The 21,190-nt window shown below is 44.0% G+C and overlaps 1 protein-coding gene across 1 annotated transcript in view; it reads right to left on the minus strand.

Annotated features, from left to right (window-relative positions):
* Positions 1-227: 227 nt before the first annotated feature.
* Positions 228-21,190, minus strand: part of LOC120044361 (MAP/microtubule affinity-regulating kinase 4-like) — a 49,832-nt gene continuing 28,869 nt past the window's right edge. Inside the window, exons 6-18 of the mRNA XM_038988985.1 lie at positions 20,702-20,772; positions 18,723-18,779; positions 16,194-16,430; positions 12,992-13,111; positions 11,586-11,685; positions 11,208-11,317; positions 10,707-10,890; positions 10,173-10,384; positions 7,887-7,990; positions 7,408-7,686; positions 5,103-5,185; positions 871-915; positions 228-292 (exon numbers count right to left, since the gene is read on the minus strand). Of these exons, the coding sequence (XP_038844913.1) occupies positions 228-292; positions 871-915; positions 5,103-5,185; positions 7,408-7,686; positions 7,887-7,990; positions 10,173-10,384; positions 10,707-10,890; positions 11,208-11,317; positions 11,586-11,685; positions 12,992-13,111; positions 16,194-16,430; positions 18,723-18,779; positions 20,702-20,772 (1,667 nt within the window). The remainder of the gene's footprint in view (positions 293-870; positions 916-5,102; positions 5,186-7,407; positions 7,687-7,886; positions 7,991-10,172; positions 10,385-10,706; positions 10,891-11,207; positions 11,318-11,585; positions 11,686-12,991; positions 13,112-16,193; positions 16,431-18,722; positions 18,780-20,701; positions 20,773-21,190) is intronic.

Consider the following 21,190-nt stretch of genomic DNA (forward strand, 5'->3'; position numbering starts at 1 on the left):
CCAAAGTCGTGTATAGCGCACCCCGTTGGAAGTCTTATTGTTGGAGGCACTCCCCCCTGTGGAGAGGTGGCACACCTCTGCCTTGAAGGCCACGCAACCGCCGGACGCCCCGTGGGTGCAGGAGAGCAGGAAGGGGCCGGCGTGGTGGACCTGGCAGCCGCAGCCCTGTGCCGCCTCCCGCAGAGCCAGCACCACCTCCGCTGGGTCCCGCCGCCCCCGGGGTACCCTCAGATTCCAGCCACATCCGATGGCCCAGGGCTCGGCCGCTTTTTGATGCCCAGATAAATGGCGACTGGTGACCAGAAAGGGAGAGCGACAGAAAAAAGAAAGAGAAAGGACAGAGTGGTGGGAGAGTCAAAGAAAAAGGAGGAGAGAAGAGTTGTTAGAGGGAAAGTGGTGGGTAAGGAGAAAAGAAAGTGAGAATGGGTGGTTGAATCTAGTAAAGGCCCAATGCAGCCATTTTTATATCAATATCAAATCATTTCTGGGTAACAATTAAGTACCTTACTGCAATATATTTCCATAAAAAATGCCCAAAATTGCTTTTTTAGCAAAAAACTATTTCTCAATCAAGAATTTTGCTAGGAGTGGGGAGGGGGAAACTGAACAATAGCTGTTATTGGCAGAGAGGTTTGGAACTCTATTTGTTATAGGTCTCTTTACCAATTTACCGAATGGTGAAACTATCAGAAAATAACACTGATCAACATTTTTGACAGCACTGGGCCTTTAAATCTAAGAATGAATTTTCAGTTAATGTGAGCAAGTTTACTGTCTGAAACATGACAACAACCTAACACGGTTATGTTGGGGTTATAGATGAGGTGACAAAGGGTTGCCGGATATACTGACCTTGTGACATGTACTGACCTTGTGACCGCAGATCGGCAGATTCCCTCAGGTTCATTTGTGACCCTGCGTAGAGAACACACACACACACACACACAGTTAAATGGGGAATCAGAGAGGTGTTTTATGGAAGATGCAGTTCCATGTCCACCAAGTACACAGAGAGAGTCACCATCTATCCACAATACTGTGAAGCCATTCAAAAAGAAAGGAAAGGAAATCATAGAGTGAGGACAAGCAAACGACAGCGACAAAAAACTCCAGGTATTCATTGGTTGTACGTTGCGTCACAATATTGTTATGTAAGTTCTATATTGAGGGCTGACTCCCGAGTGAACATTCTACTCAATGCATTGTCAACTGCCGTTGATTAACGTTTCTAAAGGAGGCAAATAATTAGTAGGAAAACCTTTTGTCATCATTGTGATTAGAGGTCGACCGATTAATTAGGGCCGATTTCAAGTTTTCATAACAATCGGTAATCTGCATTTTTGGACACCGATTATGGCCGATTACATTGCACTCCACGAGGAGACTACGTGGCAGGCTTGACTACCTGTTATACGAGTGCAGCAAGGAGCCAAGGTAAGGTGCTAGCTAGCATTAAACTTATCTTATACAAAACAATCAATCTTAACATAATCACTAGTTAACTACACATGGTTGATGATATTACTGGTTTATCTAGCTTGTCCTGCGTTGCATATAATCGATGCGGTGCCTGTTAATTTATCATTGAATCACAGCCTACTTCGCCAAACGGGTGATTTAACAAGAGCATTCGCGAAAAAAGCACTGTCGTTGCACCAATGTGTACCTAACCATAAACATCAACGCCTTTCTTAAAATCAATACACAAGTATATATTTTTAAACCTACATATTTAGTTAATATTGTCTGCTAACATGGATTTCTTTTAACTAGGAAAATTGTGTCACTTCTCTTGCGTCGTGTGCAACAGAGTCAGGGTATATGCAGCTGTTTGGGCCGCCTGGCTCGTTGTGAACTGTGTGAAGACCATTTCTTCCTAACAAAGACAGCCAACTTCGCCAAACGGGGGATGATTTAACAAAAGCGCATTTTCAAAAAAAGCACAATCGTTGCACGAATGTACCTAACCATAAACATCAATGCCTTTCTTAAAATCAATACACAGAAGTATATATTTTTAAACCTGCATATTTAGTTAAAAGAAATTCATGTTAGCAGGCGATATTACCTAGGGAAATTTGACTTCAAGCCTATCTTGACTTCAAGCCTATCAACTCCCGAGATTAGGCTGGCAATACTAAAGTATCTATTAGAACATCCAATAGTCAAAGGTATATGAAATACAAATGGTGTAGAGAGAAATAGTCCTATAATAACTACAACCTAAAACCTCTTACCTGGGAATATTGAAGACTCATGTTAAAAGGCACCACCAGCTTTCATATGTTCTCATGTTCTGAGCAAGGAACTTAAGCGTTAGCTTTTTTACATGGCACATATTGCACTTTGACTTTCTTCTCCAAAACTTTGTTTTTGCATTATTTAAACCAAATTGAACATGTTTCATTATTTATTTTAGACTACATTTATTTTATTGATGTATTATATTAAGTTAAAATAAAAGTGTTCATTGTTCATTCAGTATTGTTGTAATTGTCATTATTACAAATATATATATAAAAATCAGCCAATTAATCGGTATCGGCTTTTTTTGGTCCTCCAATAATCGGTATCGGCGTTGAAAAATCATAATCGGTCGACCTCTAATTGTGATATCTTTTACATTTTACATTTAAGTCATTTAGCAGACGCTCTTATCCAGAGCGACTTACAAGTACATACATTCATACTTTTTTGTACTGGCCCCCCGTGGGAATCGAACCCACAACCCTGGCGTTGCAAGCGCCATGCTCTACCAACTGAGCCACACGGGACCCGTATTACCTTTAGATGCAGTATAATGTTAGCTAGCTAGATAAGCGTGAGGGGAGAGCACCGGATTTAAGCTAACGTTAGCATTGCTAGGTATTTTTAACAAACTTTGCTAGCTAATGACAACATTGTCATCTGTCCAAAGTAAATTTAACAACATCATGGTGATGACAAAGTTGTTTCCTACTTATTATTTGCCTACTATTAATGTCATTATATGTTCATGCCACTACAGTATACTGTAAAGACGAAACAATCATTAGCCTCTGTTCAGAATGACTGGGCACCACTCGACATTCAGGAGCCACTATGGCTGACAGCGTCTTGAGAATGTTGACAACAATGTGGTGACGCGATCAGGTGACGTAGTTGCAATCCATGTATACAGGTCAGAGTATGGAGTGATATTAGTGCAACATACATTTTTATTGGCACTAATATCACTCCGTATCAGAGCGCCCTGACTTGCACAACAGAGTCAAATAATAACGCTGTATCAATATAAGAAATGAATAAACAACCTCAAGCATCTCATATTGTGTTTGTTCATTGAGAACAGTAAACTGTACTGATGTGATTACTTTCCATGTCTTTTAAGGTGAGAGGTGGGAGAATCCACAGCAGTGTAAATGTTGGTGTGACACCAACTGTCCATCACTATCAATTTCACCTAGGGTTGCAAAGATACCGGATATTTACCAAAGTTACCTTCTGTACTTCTGTAATCTTCTGTACTTTTTGTAATTAAAACGTATTCTATGGCAATCTATGGTAATTAGGATTTGTTTTTTTCATATATAGTATTCATTTTTTGTTGTTAATCTGTGTCCATATTGTCCATGAGTTTCTAGTGGATAGACCATATGGTTCAAGAGAAAATAGCCAAATTAATGAAAAAATCATATAATTAACAATTGCATTATTTTCAATTAACTCTGCAACTCTTACAACTATTGACTTTTTTCACAACTGCCATCATTTCGGCACAAAAATATTTTCAAAAAAGACATTGACATAGTAAAATAAATAAAAGTGTGTACATTTAAAAATATACATATATTTCATGCTGAAACCCTCATATTAAACACCAATGGTATTCACTAAGTTGATGGTTTATATTTAGGATGATTTTTTACAGCTTTGTCATTGTAATTAAAAAATAATAATATTATATTTTCTCTATTTTACATGCAGTGATGTAGTGGTAAAATGTAAAAAATACAGTGGTTAAACTGTATAGGAACAAAAAAAAATGGCTAAACTGCATTTACTTACATTTACCCTCCACTACACCACTGTTTACGTGTGATAAGGCCACATAGTTCCAGAGGTAATTAGAGACACCTGTGATAATCTGAAGTACCAAAAACGCCACTACAGTAGATAGTCATCTGATAAAATGCGCCCAAAAAATCTGGTAGTTTACTGGTAAACTTTGAACGTTTCCGGCAATATACCCTCCCTTTGCAACCCTAATTCCACCACACAACAAAGATAATCCTCATGCCCGGGAATCAACTGTCATTCAAAATAAAATCAAAAACAAAGTAGACCTAATCCACTACGACGGTGCCACTGGAACAAATACTTATTTTAACAGAAGCCCAATGTACAATAAAGGCTACATAACACTTTCATAACAATGCCATAACAGATGTCATAGGTGTCAGTTTATGACAAATGCCTTTACACTGTCAAAATGACACAGACTATGTTAACTGTAGATTAGCCAATCGTCTAGCAAAACTGCAATAGTTAATTCATGGTTTGTGTCGTGACAGTTTAAAGTCAGTTGCAGCAAGTCAAAACTGTTTATGACACGTCATTGTAATGACAGTGTTATGTAGCCCTTATGATGCAGGATTCAAGTAAAGTGTTACCCCCAAGACAATAGATGACAACCCTGCACAAGGGTATGCCAAAGGAATTAACTAAAAAGCAGAGAGCTGCAGAACAAAGACAAGTGGGTAGACAGGCAGGCATACAGACAGGTAAGTACTAGGCAAATTAGACAGGTCGGTAAGACATTGACAAACAGGTAGGCATGCAGACAGACAAAAAGGTATGTAACAGACAGGCAGACAGATAAGTAAGTAAACAGGGACACAGTCAGACAGGCGCACACACACACACACACACACACACACACACACACACACACACACACACACACACACACACACACACACACACACACACACACACACACACACACACACACACACACACACACACACACACACACACACACACACACACACACACACACGTCCAGTAGGTTAGGCAGGCAGACATGCAGGCAGACAGAAGCTAGTATCATGGGAACTTACTAACTGTTTTTGATCCCTGGGGAAGGGTACAACCCGAGACTGATTTGTTTGAGCCCTGGCGCTTAGAGGGGTCAAGATTGACCCTGATGTAAGGAGAGGAAGAGGAAGAGCAAGAGAGAGAAATAGAAAAAATAAAGGGGAGAGGAGGAGGGGGAGAAAGACAATATAATTTAATCATGGCCAAGGGAGTGGTGGATAACAGGGCAGCTGTAGCTGATTGGCATGGAGGAAGCACATGCTTCATTACATTATATATACAGTACCAGTCGAAAGTTCAGACATACCTACTCATTCAAGGGTTTTCTATATTTTTACTATTTTCTACATTGTAGAATAATAGTGAAGACGTCAACACTATGAGATAACACATATGGAGTCATGTAGTAACCAAAAAAGTGTTAAACAAATCAGAATATATTTTATATTTGAGATTCTTCAAAGTAGCCACCCTTTGCCTTGATGACAGCTTTGCACACTCTTGGCATTCTCTCAACCAGCTTCATTGGGTATTGGGTAATCACCTGGAATGCATTTAAATTAACAGGTGTGCCTTGTTAAAAGTTAATTTGTGGAATTTCTTTCCTTTCTAAATGAGTTTGAGCCAATCAGTTGTGTTTTAACAAGGTACGGGTGATATACAGAAGATAGCCCTATTTGGTAAAAGACCAAGTCCATATTATGGCAAGAATAGCTCAAATAAGCAAAGAGAAATTACAGTCCATCATTACTTTAAGACATGCAGGTCAGTCAATGCGGAAAGTTTCTTCAAGTGCAGTCGCAAAAACCATCAAGCGCTATGATGAAACTGGCTCTCATGAGGACCGCCACAGGAAAGGAAAACCCAGAGTTACCTCTGCTATAGAGGATTAGTTCATTAGAGTTACCAGCCTCACAGCTTTCACAGAGTTCAAGTAACAGACACATCTCAACATCAATTGTTCAGAGGAGACTGCGTGAATTAGGCCTTCATGGTTGAATTGCTGCATAGAAACCACTACTAAAGGACACCAATAATAAGAAGAGACTTGCTTGGGCCAAGAAACACGAGCAATGGACATTAGACCGGTGGAAATCTGTCCTTTGGTCTGATGAGTCCAAATTTGAGATTTTCGGTTCCAACCGCTGTGTCTTTGTGAGACGCAGAGTAGGTGAATGGATGATCTCAGTATGTGTGGTTCCCACCGTGAAGTATGGAGGAGGAGGTGTAATGGTGGGAGGGTGCTTTGCTGGTGACACTGTCTGTGATTTATTTCGATTTCAAGGCACACTTAACCAGCATGGCTACCACAGCATTCTGCAGCGATATGCCATCGCATCTGGATTGCACTTAGTGGGACTATCATTTGTTTTTCAACAGGACAATGACCCAACAGACCTCCAGGCTGTGTAAGGGCTATTTGACCAAGAAGGAGAGTGATGGAGTGTTGCATTAGATGACCTAGACTCCACAATCACCCGACCTCAATCCAATTGAGATGGTTTGGGATGAGTTGGGCCGCAGAGTGAAGGAAAAGCAGCCAACAAGTGCTCAGCATATGTGGGAACTGCTTCAAGACTGTTGGAAAAGCAATCCAGGCGAAGCTGGTTGAGAGAATGCCAAGAGTGTGTAAAGCTGTCATCAAGGCAAAGGGTGGCTACTTTGAAGAATCTAAAATATAAAAAAAACTTTTTGGGTAACTACATGATTCCATATGTGTTATTTCATAGTGTTGATGTCTTCACTATTATTTTAAATGTAGAAAATAGTAAAAATAAAGAAAAACCCTTGAATGAGTAGGTATGTCCATACTTTTGACTGGTACTGTATGTGATTATATATAATAGCTGAGGCCAGGGAGAGCTGGGTAAATCCAAGGAAAGAGGTTGTTCTTGGTCCAGCAGGCCAAGGTAAAAACGTATTTAGCTCCGTTTCCAATGTCAGGACCCAGGGCTGTGACCTGTAACGTTTTGCAACGGAGAATGAATATCTGTGATCTTCTTGAACAACTTCAGGTAGTAGGCCTCCCTCCCCTGTTTCCCATTCTAAACATGACCCTGGTCCAAGACTACCTGCTTGTGAGTTTTGAGGCAGGTGTTACAGAGGTGACTACTACTATTAACTAAGTTGATTATCCCCTTCATTTTGTGGATGAGCGTTACTATGGTGACTGTTACAGAGGTGACTGTTAAGGAGGTCACTGTTACGGAGGTCACTGTTACGGAGGTCACTGTTACGGAGGTCACTGTTACGGAGCTGACTGTAACAGAGCTGACTGTAACAGAGCTGACTGTAACAGAGCTGACTGTAACGGAGCTGACCGCTTACCTGCGTGTGAGTTTGGAGGTGAGTTTGGTAAAGAGGTTGGAAGTGGCGCGGCTGCGGGCGTGCGGCAGTGGACTGGCGTCGTGGTGGGACAGCGTGGGGGAGGTGGGCGGGGCCGAGTAGACAGGCGGGCCCCGGTCCCTCAACTGGCCCCCGTGAAAAGTGCTCCGAATCGTGGAGCCCCGTGTCAGACGGCAGCGCTCGCCAGAGGAGGAGGAGGCCCCGGCCCCGGAGATGCTCAGGGTGGAGGGGGAGGTGGGGGGTAGGCGGTGGGACAGGGAGCTGGAGGAGAGAAGCAATTAGAATTAGACAAATGTTACAGTCCACACAAAGTGGACATTTGTCTTTGGCTTCACAATAACATGGTTGACATAAAAACAACAACACTAAAAACATCATCATCAGGGGATATGAGGGGACATCTTTTCGAGACTCTCTCTCTCGCTCTTCCTCTCCCTCCCTTGTCCTTCCATGTTCTTTACCTGTTCTCCTTGCCATTCTGCAGCAGGGAGTGTCTGTCGGTGCTGGAGCGGTCCGTGCAGACGTATGTGTTCCGGCGGGTCATAGCACTTCCCGGGATATTGTTCTGGGAAAGTAGGAGGGCGGGATCAGAACAAATGTCCAAATCAGACATTACCATAGTTACAAGTTGTCACTGCATACTACCAAAGTGGAGTACTCAATGGCTGTTTCCAAATGTTCATACTTGCGTTCTAAATAGTAGGCTGATTGGGAATGTGAAAATATAAGGTTTTATAGTATGTGAAATGTAGAAAATGTTGTATGCTTTAAAGTTGGTCTCCTTAGTTGCTACATCCATTTTTTATTTGTTTGTTTTTTTGGCACCGTACCCCATCGTACCCCATCAGAACCTAAAATACAAGCATATTTTTATCCAATGTTTGTAAACAATATAAAATTAAACAAACAATTTATAGCCTCAAAACATTGTTAAAACTATCATTTTGATATCACGGTGTAACGTGTGTCGTCGGATGAAGAAGGTGCAGCGTGGTAAGCGTTCATGATTTTTAATAAACTGAACACCGCAACAAAATAACAAAGTAGAAAAAACGAAAGCGCACAGTTCTGTCAGGCAACAAAACAGCTAAACAGAAAATAACTCCCCACAAAACCCAAACGGAAAATGACAACCTATATATGATCCCCAATCAGAGACAACGATAGACAGCTGCCTCTGATTGGGAACCATACTCAGCCAAAAACACAAAGAAATAGAAAACATAGATTCTCCCACCCGAGTCACACCCTGACCTAACCAAACATAGAGAATAAATAAGGATCTCTAAGGTCAGGGCGTGACACACGGATTGTCAGTCCTGGCTTCCATAGCTCTGTCTATGAATTTGAGAGTGGTTACATTTCTCCAGGTCCATCCCTCAGCTTTTTACAAAAATACAGGCAGGGTGACCCAATTGAACCCAATTGAACCCATTAGATGAAGCCTTCTCAGTATGCGTGCGCCTTGTATGTTGACATATATTGCTTACTGCATACATTTTAACTAAACATTATGTTCTAAATTGTATGTAGTAAGATTAGTACACAGAATGTAAGTTTTAGTAAATAGTAGGTGAGGCATATTTTGGACACGGCCTATATACCAGGAAATATTATATATAAACCTATGTGTACTAACAGGAGCCGTATAGCTAGCGACCATTTTCTAACCTAGAGTGCGTCTGAAATGGCACCCTATTCCCTGTATAGTAATGCACTACTTAGGGCAGTGATCACCAACCACGCTTTGCTTTCCTATTATTTGTTTTGCACTGTGGACACTGTGCACTTGATTCAGCAGTCCTAGCACTGGGAAGGCAAATTCTTCCCATTTTGAACCATTTCATGTGTCTGACAGTAGAACTCCGCCTACCCGGCAGGCCCAGAGAGCAAACCTAGAGCACCTTACCACTGGCCAATCAGATATCTCAGATCACCGTGTCTGCACAGCCTCGAGCGCACAGCAAAGTTGATACTGTGAGATTTCATTTCTTTTAAAAGCATGACGAGAGAGAGACTCTGTTTTTAAGAGTAAGTTCATGTTTAAGTTGTTATTCAACACTGTCAACACTTCATTCAAAACTTTTAGAAGCCATAAGATGCGCGTTCTCCCTTCTTCCACTCACGTTACAACAAGCACGACAGCTGCAATGAATGAGTATAGCAAATGTTCCCGATAAGCTTGCCTTGTTATTATTAGCGAATATTTCACTTTCTTTGGTCATAGTAGTAACAACATGAATGTGTACATGAGGCAGAAATAATGCAGTGCGACTTGAGTTTCACCATCTGCTGGAAAAATGGGTTTCCTTTTCTCACAGGAGGGTTCAAATCAAATCTGAGAGGTAGAGCTCGGCTTGCATTTTGACTCAGAAAGTGATCTTGACTCAGAAAAGGCTGGTGACCACCGACTTAGGGAACAGGGGGCCATTTCAAACGCAGAGCTTGAAACAGAAATCTTTGCTAGGGTGCATCCTAAATGGCACCCTATTCTCTGTATAGTAATGCACTACTTAGTAAATAGCACAGGAGGTTGGTGGAACCTTAATTGGGGAGGACGGGCTCGTGGTAATGACTGGAGCGGAATGAGTGGAATGGTTGATGCCATTCAATTTGCGCCGTTCCGGACATTATTATGAGCCGTCCTCCCCTCAGCAGCCCCCACTGGGGAATAGGGTTCCATTTCAAATGCAGACCTATTAACCCCCCCCTTCCCAACCCACCATTCCTACCTCACTGTTTCTCACTGTGGTGGCCGTCATCTCCTTGCGGCGGTCGGGGATCTCTGACTTGTTGGGATTATTAGCACTGCTGACCATGGGGCTGGAGGGGGGCAGCGAGCGACTGCCCATCACACTGCAGCTGGCCTTACGCGGTGGCATGCGCCCCTCCCGCAGCTCCCGGTCACCCGTGCTGGTGGGGCTCCGCTTGGGGTGCATGACGGGCATGGACGGCCCGCCTGAGGGGCGAACACACATGTTAACACTGCCACACAGACACAGAGACATATATGCACACACAGGGCACGCACACATATACACGCGTGTGTACACAGGCACGGACAAAGACACATATGCGCACGCACGCACGCACCCACACACACACTTAGTCAGTGGCCAGGACAGGAGCTGAGTATATGGGGCAGATATGAGACCAGGTGAGGAAAGGTAGAGTACAGTGAAATCTACAGTAGAAGGGTTAGGGTTAGGGTTAGAGTAGACTAGAGGGTACAGTAGAAGGTACAGTGGAATATACAGTAGAAGGCACAGTAGAACTCTCACAGAAGTCACTGTGCCGCCGCTGCCTGTGATAGGTGGAGGTGCTGCGCTGGGTCTTGCTGTGCGAGGAAGAGGAGGAAGAGGAGCCTGCAGTAGCCGAGGAGTGTTTGTTGGTCCCGTTGGTGATGGGGCTGGGCCGGATCCGTGCCAGGGACAGGGTACTGGCCGAACGAGACTCGCTGCCATCCTGTTACCAAGACAACCACCTCCTTTTAGCCTGCTGCATGGACTGAATATGGAGCCACCAAGAGCATTGTGGCTTTCTGTGTACCGGTATGTTGTTTTACTTCAAATTCACATAATATGGCTATATAAATATCAAAATACCTCTATTGTTTGCCTAAAGAATTATTAATCAAATAAACATTTTAATATGTCCTTACAAAATAACACATTCTTACCTAATTCAAGCATACATACTGATTACTAGGGCTTGCTGTGTATTTCTGTATAGATCATTGATATCGTGTGCTGCCATCTGGTGGCCAGGCCCAGACATCTCACCTCGTTCTTGAGGCCCAGCAGTAGATAAGTTGCGGTGACCTCATTGTACTTCTGGTTGAACAGAGCGTCCTTGATCTCCTCTGGAGTGAAGCCCATCCCCACCATCACCTCTGAGGACCACAAATGAGGGGAGATGAGGAAAAAGAAGGCAGACATTTTGGAAATAATTTTAAGCTAATGTTCCTGCTGAATTTCAGGAACAGATTTAATCTAGGACTTAAATATACATATATCTGAAATGTGTTTCATGAGAATGTCAAATCGGCATCAAGTGACCTGTCTAAAGATGTCATGAGAGCCAAAATGAAAGAGTAACACATTGCCCTTAGAGCCAAAATGGTGGATGGCAACCCAGTGGCCTGAACATAGCTAGCTCACCTATGCGACTAGTGTCACTGTAGTCCTCGACAGGCTCTATATGGGGCTTCAGGGAATCCTCATCATACCCTGCGTTTATCCACTTGTCCTTCATGACTTGCTGTGGCATCACAACAAGATTCAATGTTAGAAAGTAAAGTTGGAAATTGTGTGTGCATGTGTGATTGTGTGTGTGTAATGTGTGTGTGTGTGTAATGTGTGTGTGTGTAAGTGTGTGTGTGTGTGTGTGTGTGTGTGTGTGTGTGTGTGTGTGTGTGTGTGTGTGTGTGTGTGTGTGTGTGTGTGTGTGTGTGTGTGTGTGTGTGTGTGTGCCAGTGGAGGCTCCTCAGAGGAGGAACATCTAGAAATCCTAAAAATAGAGAATTGTTTTTAGATAAAACTATACTAAATGTATTCACGTCACCAAATAACTGATTAAAACACACTGTTTTGCAATGAAGGTCTACAGTAGCCTCAACAACACCCTCTAGGTTAGCACCCTTGTGTAGCTGGAGGACACTATTTTCCGTCCTCTTCTGGGTACATTGACTTCAATACAATGGTGCTCACCCCCTTCCATAGACTTACACAGTAATTATGATGACTTCTGGAGAATGTCCTCCAACCTATCATAGAATTAATCTAGTGCTGAAATCATAAGCTACAGCTAGCTAGCAATGTAGTGTATGAAGCGGGGTAAGTAGTTGACTCAAAGAGAGAGAAAGACAATACTTGAACAGTTTTGAACAAATGAATTTCTTCAAAATATAAGGAGAAGCAAAGAGAGAGAGAGGTTTCGTCATATTTTTTTCTTATTATTATTTTACCTTTCACACAGAATGTTTTGCAACTGTTTGGACTCATGATTAAGCCCCAGATCAGCTATATGCAGGCAAGAGTGTGCAAGGTGGTATTAAATGTGTCACTGTCTGTCACCTTGATTACTCCAATTTGATTTGATGTGGAAAATTGTATTTGATTTGGTGTGTATGTATGTGTGTGTGTGTGTGTGTGTGTGTGTGTGTGTGTGTGTGTGTGTGTGTGTGTGTGTGTGTGTGTGTGTGTGTGTGTGTGTGTGTGTGTGTGTGTGTGTGTGTGTGTGTGTGTGTGTGTGTGTGTGTGTGTGTTGGGGTGTTGGGGATGTAAGTGATATTCATGTTATGGTGGTTTGGTGCTTTATTACATGTTGGGCTATTAGTGTGTGACATATACTGCTGTTATTATTCCCTTTTTACCGAACTGAGACAAACCAAACCAAGCCAAACCGAGCTGTACTGGGATGGCATGGTTACAAATCCACTATAATTGCTGAAACTACGTAGCAAAGGTCAATGTGAAAAGAAAATATCCAAGCCAGAACAGTACGGTTTGGGTTGGTCCTATAGTGTGAATCAGGCATTGGTGTTGGGGGGGTTGGTCCTCCTCACATCTAGGGTGCAGCGCTTGGTAGGGTTGAGCACCAGGAACCGGCGTAAGATCCCCTCGCAGTCGGTGGACATGTAGAAGGGCACGCGATACTTCCCCCTCAGGACGCGCTCACGAAGCTCCTATAGGATGCGATGGAGCAGAGAGGTTAAGGTAAAGGTCAGAGGTTAAGGGTTAGTGTCAGTCGGTGGACATGTAGAAAGGCACGCGATACTTCCCCCTCAGGACGCGCTCACGAAGCTCCTATAGGATGCGATGGAGCAGAGAGGTTAAGGTAAAGGTCAGAGGTTAAGGGTTAGTGTCAGTCGGTGGACATGTAGAAGGGCACGCGAAACTTCCCCCTCAGGACGCGCTCACGAAGCTCCTATAGGATGCGATGGAGCAGAGAGGTTAAGGTAAAGGTCAGAGGTTAAGGGTTAGTGTCAGTCGGTGGACATGTAGAAGGGCACGCGATACTTCCCCCTCAGGACGCGCTCACGAAGCTCATATATGATGCGATGGAGCAGAGAGGTTAAGGTAAAGGTCAGAGGTTAAGGGTTAGTGTCAGTCGGTGGACATGTAGAAGGGCACGCGATACTTCCCCCTCAGGACGCGCTCACGAAGCTCCTATAGGATGCGATGGAGCAGAGAGGTTAAGGTAAAGGTCAGAGGTTAAGGGTTAGTGTCAGTCGGTGGACATGTAGAAAGGCACGCGATACTTCCCCCTCAGGACGCGCTCACGAAGCTCCTATAGGATGCGATGGAGCAGAGAGGTTAAGGTAAAGGTCAGAGGTTAAGGGTTAGTGTCAGTCGGTGGACATGTAGAAGGGCACGCGATACTTCCTCCTCAGGACGCGCTCACGAAGCTCCTATAGGATGCGATGGAGCAGAGAGGTTAAGGTAAAGGTCAGAGGTTAAGGGTTAGTGTCAGTCGGTGGACATGTAGAAAGGCACGCGATACTTCCCCCTCAGGACGCGCTCACGAAGCTCCTATAGGATGCGATGGAGCAGAGAGGTTAAGGTAAAGGTCAGAGGTTAAGGGTTAGTGTCAGTCGGTGGACATGTAGAAAGGCACGCGATACTTCCCCCTCAGGACGCGCTCACGAAGCTCCTATAGGATGCGATGGAGCAGAGAGGTTAAGGTAAAGGTCAGAGGTTAAGGGTTAGTGTCAGTCGGTGGACATGTAGAAGGGCACGCGATACTTCCCCCTCAGGACGCGCTCACGAAGCTCCTATAGGATGCGATGGAGCAGAGAGGTTAAGGTAAAGGTCAGAGGTTAAGGGTTAGTGTCAGTCGGTGGACATGTAGAAAGGCACGCGATACTTCCCCCTCAGGACGCGCTCACGAAGCTCCTATAGGATGCGATGGAGCAGAGAGGTTAAGGTAAAGGTCAGAGGTTAAGGGTTAGTGTCAGTCGGTGGACATGTAGAAGGGCACGCGATACTTCCCCCTCAGGACGCGCTCACGAAGCTCCTATAGGATGCGATGGAGCAGAGAGGTTAAGGTAAAGGTCAGAGGTTAAGGGTTAGTGTCAGTCGGTGGACATGTAGAAAGGCACGCGATACTTCCCCCTCAGGACGCGCTCACGAAGCTCCTATAGGATGCGATGGAGCAGAGAGGTTAAGGTAAAGGTCAGAGGTAAGGGTTAGTGTCAGTCGGTGGACATGTAGAAAGGCACGCGATACTTCCCCCTCAGGACGCGCTCACGAAGCTCCTATAGGATGCGATGGAGCAGAGAGGTTAAGGTAAAGGTCAGAGGTAAGGGTTAGTGTCAGTCGGTGGACATGTAGAAGGGCACGCGATACTTCCCCCTCAGGACGCGCTCACGAAGCTCCTATAGGATGCGATGGAGCAGAGAGGTTAAGGTAAAGGTCAGAGGTTAAGGGTTAGTGTCAGTCGGTGGACATGTAGAAAGGCACGCGATACTTCCCCCTCAGGACGCGCTCACGAAGCTCCTATAGGATGCGATGGAGCAGAGAGGTTAAGGTAAAGGTCAGAGGTTAAGGGTTAGTGTCAGTCGGTGGACATGTAGAAAGGCACGCGATACTTCCCCCTCAGGACGCGCTCACGAAGCTCCTATAGGATGCGATGGAGCAGAGAGGTTAAGGTAAAGGTCAGAGGTTAAGGGTTAGTGTCAGTCGGTGGACATGCAGAAAGGCACGCGATACTTCCCCCTCAGGACGCGCTCACGAAGCTCCTATAGGATGCGATGGAGCAGAGAGGTTAAGGTAAAGGTCAGAGGTTAAGGGTTAGTGTCAGTCGGTGGACATGTAGAAAGGCACGCGATACTTCCCCCTCAGGACGCGCTCACGAAGCTCCTATAGGATGCGATGGAGCAGAGAGGTTAAGGTAAAGGTCAGAGGTTAAGGGTTAGTGTCAGTCGGTGGACATGTAGAAAGGCACGCGATACTTCCCCCTCAGGACGCGCTCACGAAGCTCCTATAGGATGCGATGGAGCAGAGAGGTTAAGGTAAAGGTCAGAGGTTAAGGGTTAGTGTCAGTCGGTGGACATGTAGAAAGGCACGCGATACTTCCCCCTCAGGACGCGCTCACGAAGCTCCTATAGGATGCGATGGAGCAGAGAGGTTAAGGTAAAGGTCAGAGGTTAAGGGTTAGTGTCAGTCGGTGGACATGTAGAAGGGCACGCGATACTTCCCCCTCAGGACGCGCTCACGAAGCTCCTATAGGATGCGATGGAGCAGAGAGGTTAAGGTAAAGGTCAGAGGTTAAGGGTTAGTGTCAGTCGGTGGACATGTAGAAGGGCACGCGATACTTCCCCCTCAGGACGCGCTCACGAAGCTCCTATAGGATGCGATGGAGCAGAGAGGTTAAGGTAAAGGTCAGAGGTTAAGGGTTAGTGTCAGTCGGTGGACATGTAGAAAGGCACACGCAACTTTCCCCTCAGGATGTGCTCACGCAGCTCCTGTGGGCAGTGACAAACACACACGTTTTTAAGCACACGACGAACACACACTAAACCTACACTGTCAACCACAGATCAAAAACACATTGCAACCCAGACACATACCAACACAGACATACAGTACAGTAGAAATAAGACACCCATTGCGCACTAAATGCACTCTGCACAACGCTATAACCTATGAAGCATTCGAATTACCAGCCACACAGACACACTGCCCCCACCTCTCCCCACACACGCATATACAGCGTATACAGCATGTCTCCCAGACTCCAGACGTCCACCTCTAACAAACACACACCTTGAGGTTCTGCCCGTCGAAGGGCAGCGACCCTGACACCAGCGTGTACAGTATGACCCCCAGGCTCCAGACATCCACCTCGGGCCCGTCGTATTTCTTCCCCTGGAACAGTTCCGGGGCGGCGTAGGGTGGAGAGCCACAGAACGTGTCCAGCTTGTTGCCCAGTGTGAACTCGTTGCTGAAGCCGAAGTCGGCGATCTTGATGTTGGCGTTGGCGTCCAGCAGGAGATTCTCGGCCTGGAGAAGGGATGGAGGGAGGATAGGGAGGGGGTAGGGTGAGGGGAGGAAGAGAAGGAGGGAGGGGTGTAAGAAGGCATGGAGGAGAGGGATGGAGGGAGGAGATGGAGGGGGAGAAAGAGAGCATGTCATATAGGATTTTAGGCTATAGGATATATTATAGATAAGTACACCGGAAACACTGGGAGGAGAAGTGACTCACATTCCATCTGTCTGTGTTTATGTTTAAGGATGTAAATATCCAATAATAATCACAATACCTGTAAAACTTCAATTAATAGCCCAGGCGTTTATTTGCTTAAATCACTGAACACAACAGTCGCTTATTAGAGACACACTTCTAGTTGAGCCAGGTGTCTATTTCCTTAAAGCGCAAAGCTTTTCCTCATTTGCATAGTTATTTGTTTAACAGTCACTTCCCTCATTTTAATAAATGTCTTAATTTGCTGCACTCATGTGTTATTGTTTACACACACACATTTATTTTGTCTTAGTATGCCTCTATTAAAACCTTTTTTTTAATTTCCTTGACAATAATTATTCTCCTCTGACTGTGCATTTTTGGCAGTTTTAACTTTCGCCATTAGATATGTGTTTGTCCCACCTAGCTATTTTAAGATGAACGCACTAACTGTAAGTAGCTCTGGATAAGAGCGTCTGCTAAATGTGACCGGTTTCCGGAAACTAGGCGTATGTCGTAAGTCACGACTTCACAGGAGAGCCATTTTAACATTTATTTTTATCAAAATGTGTTTTTTGGCAGAAATGCCTTCTGAAACATGTTAACTTTCATGTGCCTTGATAACAAACTTGTATGCCATCTGTAAAAACAAATAAAATTGTTACATTACGAGCCTTATTGGTTAAGCCATGCCACAGAAAAAGTCAGCAACCTTCCCACTAGTAATGATTGGCTGAGATAATGAGCGGGCTGGATATGCCGAGAGAGGAGTTCGGATTGGTCTGCCATATAGAAGGCTTGTGCCTATTTGAGCTGATCAGTCTGTGTTGGTAATCCTGTCGAACGTGGCTTTAAAAAAAATATATTGTGTAGTGGAGCTGCATAAGTGTTGTTCTCCACTTTCTGGAGGATCAAGTTTTGAAATCAGTGGAATTAGAGTATGATAGCTAAAGAAATGGAGAAAACCCTTGCCTCTGGATTACATCTTCAAACTAAGGGCAACCGTGGCATGGTATCCATGACAGGGAGACGCGTCCATCATGTATGATGATGTATACAGGTAGGATAGTCTAGTTTTAGCTAGCTACATTTTCAGATATTACACATTTCTAATTTTGACAGAAAGTGGTTTCATTTCAAGCTATAGTGTACTGTTAACATTAGCTGGCTGGCTCTCTAGCTAGCAGACGTTATTATTCGTATCCTAGCGCCGTTTGCTTTTCTAGTTAGAGACTAATGTTAGCTAGCTAACATTGAACCTGGTTGGTTAGCACCCAGCATATTCATGCAGGGTAGTAACGACATGATTTGGCACTATGTTCATTGTTGTTTAACTAGCTAATGTTAGCTGGCTGGCTCGTTAGCTAATGTTACGTGACGTGTGTGACCTTTCACGTTGTTTAACTAGCTAGGTTCATTGTTTACCTAGCTAACTAGCTACATGTCTTGAGCTAAAGTGTACTTTTAGCTAGCTAGCTAACGTTAGCTGGCTGGCTCCTTAGCTGATGTTATTATTTGTATCCCAGAGCCGTTTGCTTTTCTAGTTAGAGCCTAATGTTAGCTAGCAAACATTGAACCTCGTTGGTTAGCTCCCAACATATTCATGCAGGGTAGTAATGACATGATTTGGCACTATGTTCATTGTTGTTTAACTAGCTAACGTTAGCTGGCTGGCTCGTTGGCTAACGTTACGTGACGTGTGTGATCTTACACGTTGTTAACCTAGCTAGGTTCATTGTTTACCTAGCTAGCTAGCTACATGTCTTAAGGCCGGTGTCAGTAAACGTCTGCAAAAAAAGCGTAATGAAATTGTTGCCAGCGGAGCTGGTTAGGCTGTTTTCATATTATCCAGAGGTAAACAAATAATCAACCAGAGAGTCAAGTGTGTGCTCTGAACGCACCGAGAGCTAAACGAGATAGGTGGGGCTAAAGGGTGTGAACGGTGCTGAATGGGTATAGACAAAAAGGAGCTCTTCACTAGATACCAAAACATTCAAAGGCCATTGTCTCAAAAGTGAGTTTACAAGCTTCCAGGTGGTGGGTCACAAAAGACTAAAAGGTACCTGTAAATTGCCATTCAATCAAGCTCTATAAAATGTCCGCATTCTTACCTTCAAGTCTCGGTGGACAATGTTCTTCATGTGGCAGTAGTGGACAGCAGACACGATCTGGAGGACAGAGAGACAGGTTAGCAGACAGACGGACAGACAGACAACCTGACACACAGACATACAGTTGAAGTCGGAAGTTTACATACACTTAGGTTGGAGTCATTAAAACTCGTTTTTCAACCACTCCACAAATTTCTTGTTAACAAACTATAGTTTTGGCAAGTCTACTTTGTGCATGACACAAGTCATTTTTCCAACAATTGTTTACAGACAGATTATTTCACTTACAATTCACTGTATCACAATTTCAGTGGGTCAGAAGATCACATACACTAAGTTGACTGTGCCTTTAAACAGCTTGGAAAATTCCAGAAAATGATGTCATGGCTTTAGAAGCTTCTGATAGGCTAATTGACATAATTTGAGTCAATTGGAGGTGTACCTGTGGATGTATTTCAAGGCCTACCTTCAAACCCAATGCCTCTTTGCTTGACAGCATGGGAAAATCAAAAGAAATCAGCCAAGACCTCAGAAAAAACATTGTAGTCTGGTTCATCCTTGGGAGCAATTTCCAAACGCCTCAAGGTACCACGTTCATATGTACAAACAATAGTACGCAAGTATAAACACCATGGGACCACGCAGCCGTCATACCGCTCAGGAAGGAGACGCGTTCTGTCTCCTAGAGATGAACGTACTTCGGTGCGAAAAGTGCAAATTAACCCCAGAACAACAGCAAAGGACCTTGTGAAGATGCTGGAGGAAACAGGTACAAAAGTATCTATATCCACAGTAAAACGAGTCCTATATCGACATAACCTGAAAGGCCACTCAGCAAGGAAGAAGCCACTGCTCCAAAACCGCCATAAAAAAGCCAGACTACGGTTTGCAACTGCACATGGGGACAAAGATCGTACTTTTTGGAGAAATCTGGTCCTCTGGTCTGATGAAACAAAAATAGAACTGTTTGGCCATAATGACCATCGTTATATTTGGAGGAAAAAGGGGAGGCTTGCAAGCCAAAGAACACCATCCCAACCGTGAAGCACGGGGGTTGGCAGCATCATGTTGTGGGGGTGCTTTGCTGCAGGAGGGGCTGGTGCACTTCACAAAATAGATGGCATCATGAGGAAGTAAAATTATGTGGATATATTGAAGCAACATCTCAAGACATCAGTCAGGAAGTTAAAGCTTGGTCGCAAATGAGTCTTCCAAATGGACGATGACACCAAGCATACTTCCAAAGTTGTGGCAAAATGGCATAAGGACAACAAATTCAAGGTATTGGAGTGGCCATCACAAAGCCCTGACCTCAATCCCATAGAAAATTTGTGGGCAGAACTGAAAAGCGTGTGTGAGCAAGGAGGCCTACAAACCTGACTCAGTTACACCAGCTCTGTCAGGAGGAATGGGCCAAGATTCACCCAACTTATTGTGGGAAGCTTGTGGAAGGCTACCCGAAATGTTTGACCCAAGTTAAATAATTTAAAGGCAATGCTACCAAATACTAACTGAGTGTATGTAAACTTCTGAACCACTGGGAATGTGATGAAAGAAATAAAAGCTGAAATACATCATTCTCTCTACTATTATTCTGACATTTCACATTCTTAAAATAAGGTGGTGATCCTAACTGACCTAAGACAGGGAATTTTTACTAGGATTAAATGTCAGGAAATGTGGAAAAACTGAGTTTAAATGTGTTTGGCTAAGGTGTATGTAAACTTCCGACTTCAACTGTACATACACAGACAGACAGATAGACAGGTTAGCAGGCAGCCAGTCAGCTAGCAAGCCAAATGGAAAAGGAAGACAGAAAGACAAACAGAGGCAGACAGACAAGACAGAGATGTACAGACAGACACAGATAGAAAGTTTAGCGGCCAGCCAGACAGTCAACTAGACAAAGACAAATAGACAGACAAACAGACAGACAGATATGCAGTATAGACAGCATACAGGCACAGCGGTCATCATACCTGCCGAAATTTGGCTCTGGCTTCAATCTCCTTCATTCTCCCATGAGATACGAGGTAGTCAAACACTTCACCTGAAAAAAAGAAGAGTGGTCAACATGATAATGAAGGAGATATGTGACAAAATATGTTTCAATGCATTATAATGTACACTCAATCTTGCTTAAACACTTTCCTGGCTCCATAGTATACTCGTACTATACTCGTATTGTACTCCATATTGTACACCAACCATCATTAACAGTTATTAAACTAATATGTTTCCAGTAGCTAATATCAAAGGCCTAACAGTAATGTTGTCATGACAGAGACTGTGGGGCTGTGGCCTGCTGCCTCCTATATTTTATCCTAATGACAGTTCATGCTGGTAGAAATATTTTCCCTGGCCACTAAAACCCCAGTCCTAAGCTATAAGCCTATTTCCACACTCCCCCCTACATTTATAATATAATTTCATAGAACACCAAAGGTAAAATATGCAACATTATGTTA

Source organism: Salvelinus namaycush, chromosome 3 (assembly GCF_016432855.1).
Source record: "Salvelinus namaycush isolate Seneca chromosome 3, SaNama_1.0, whole genome shotgun sequence".
Lineage (NCBI taxonomy): Eukaryota > Metazoa > Chordata > Actinopteri > Salmoniformes > Salmonidae > Salvelinus > Salvelinus namaycush.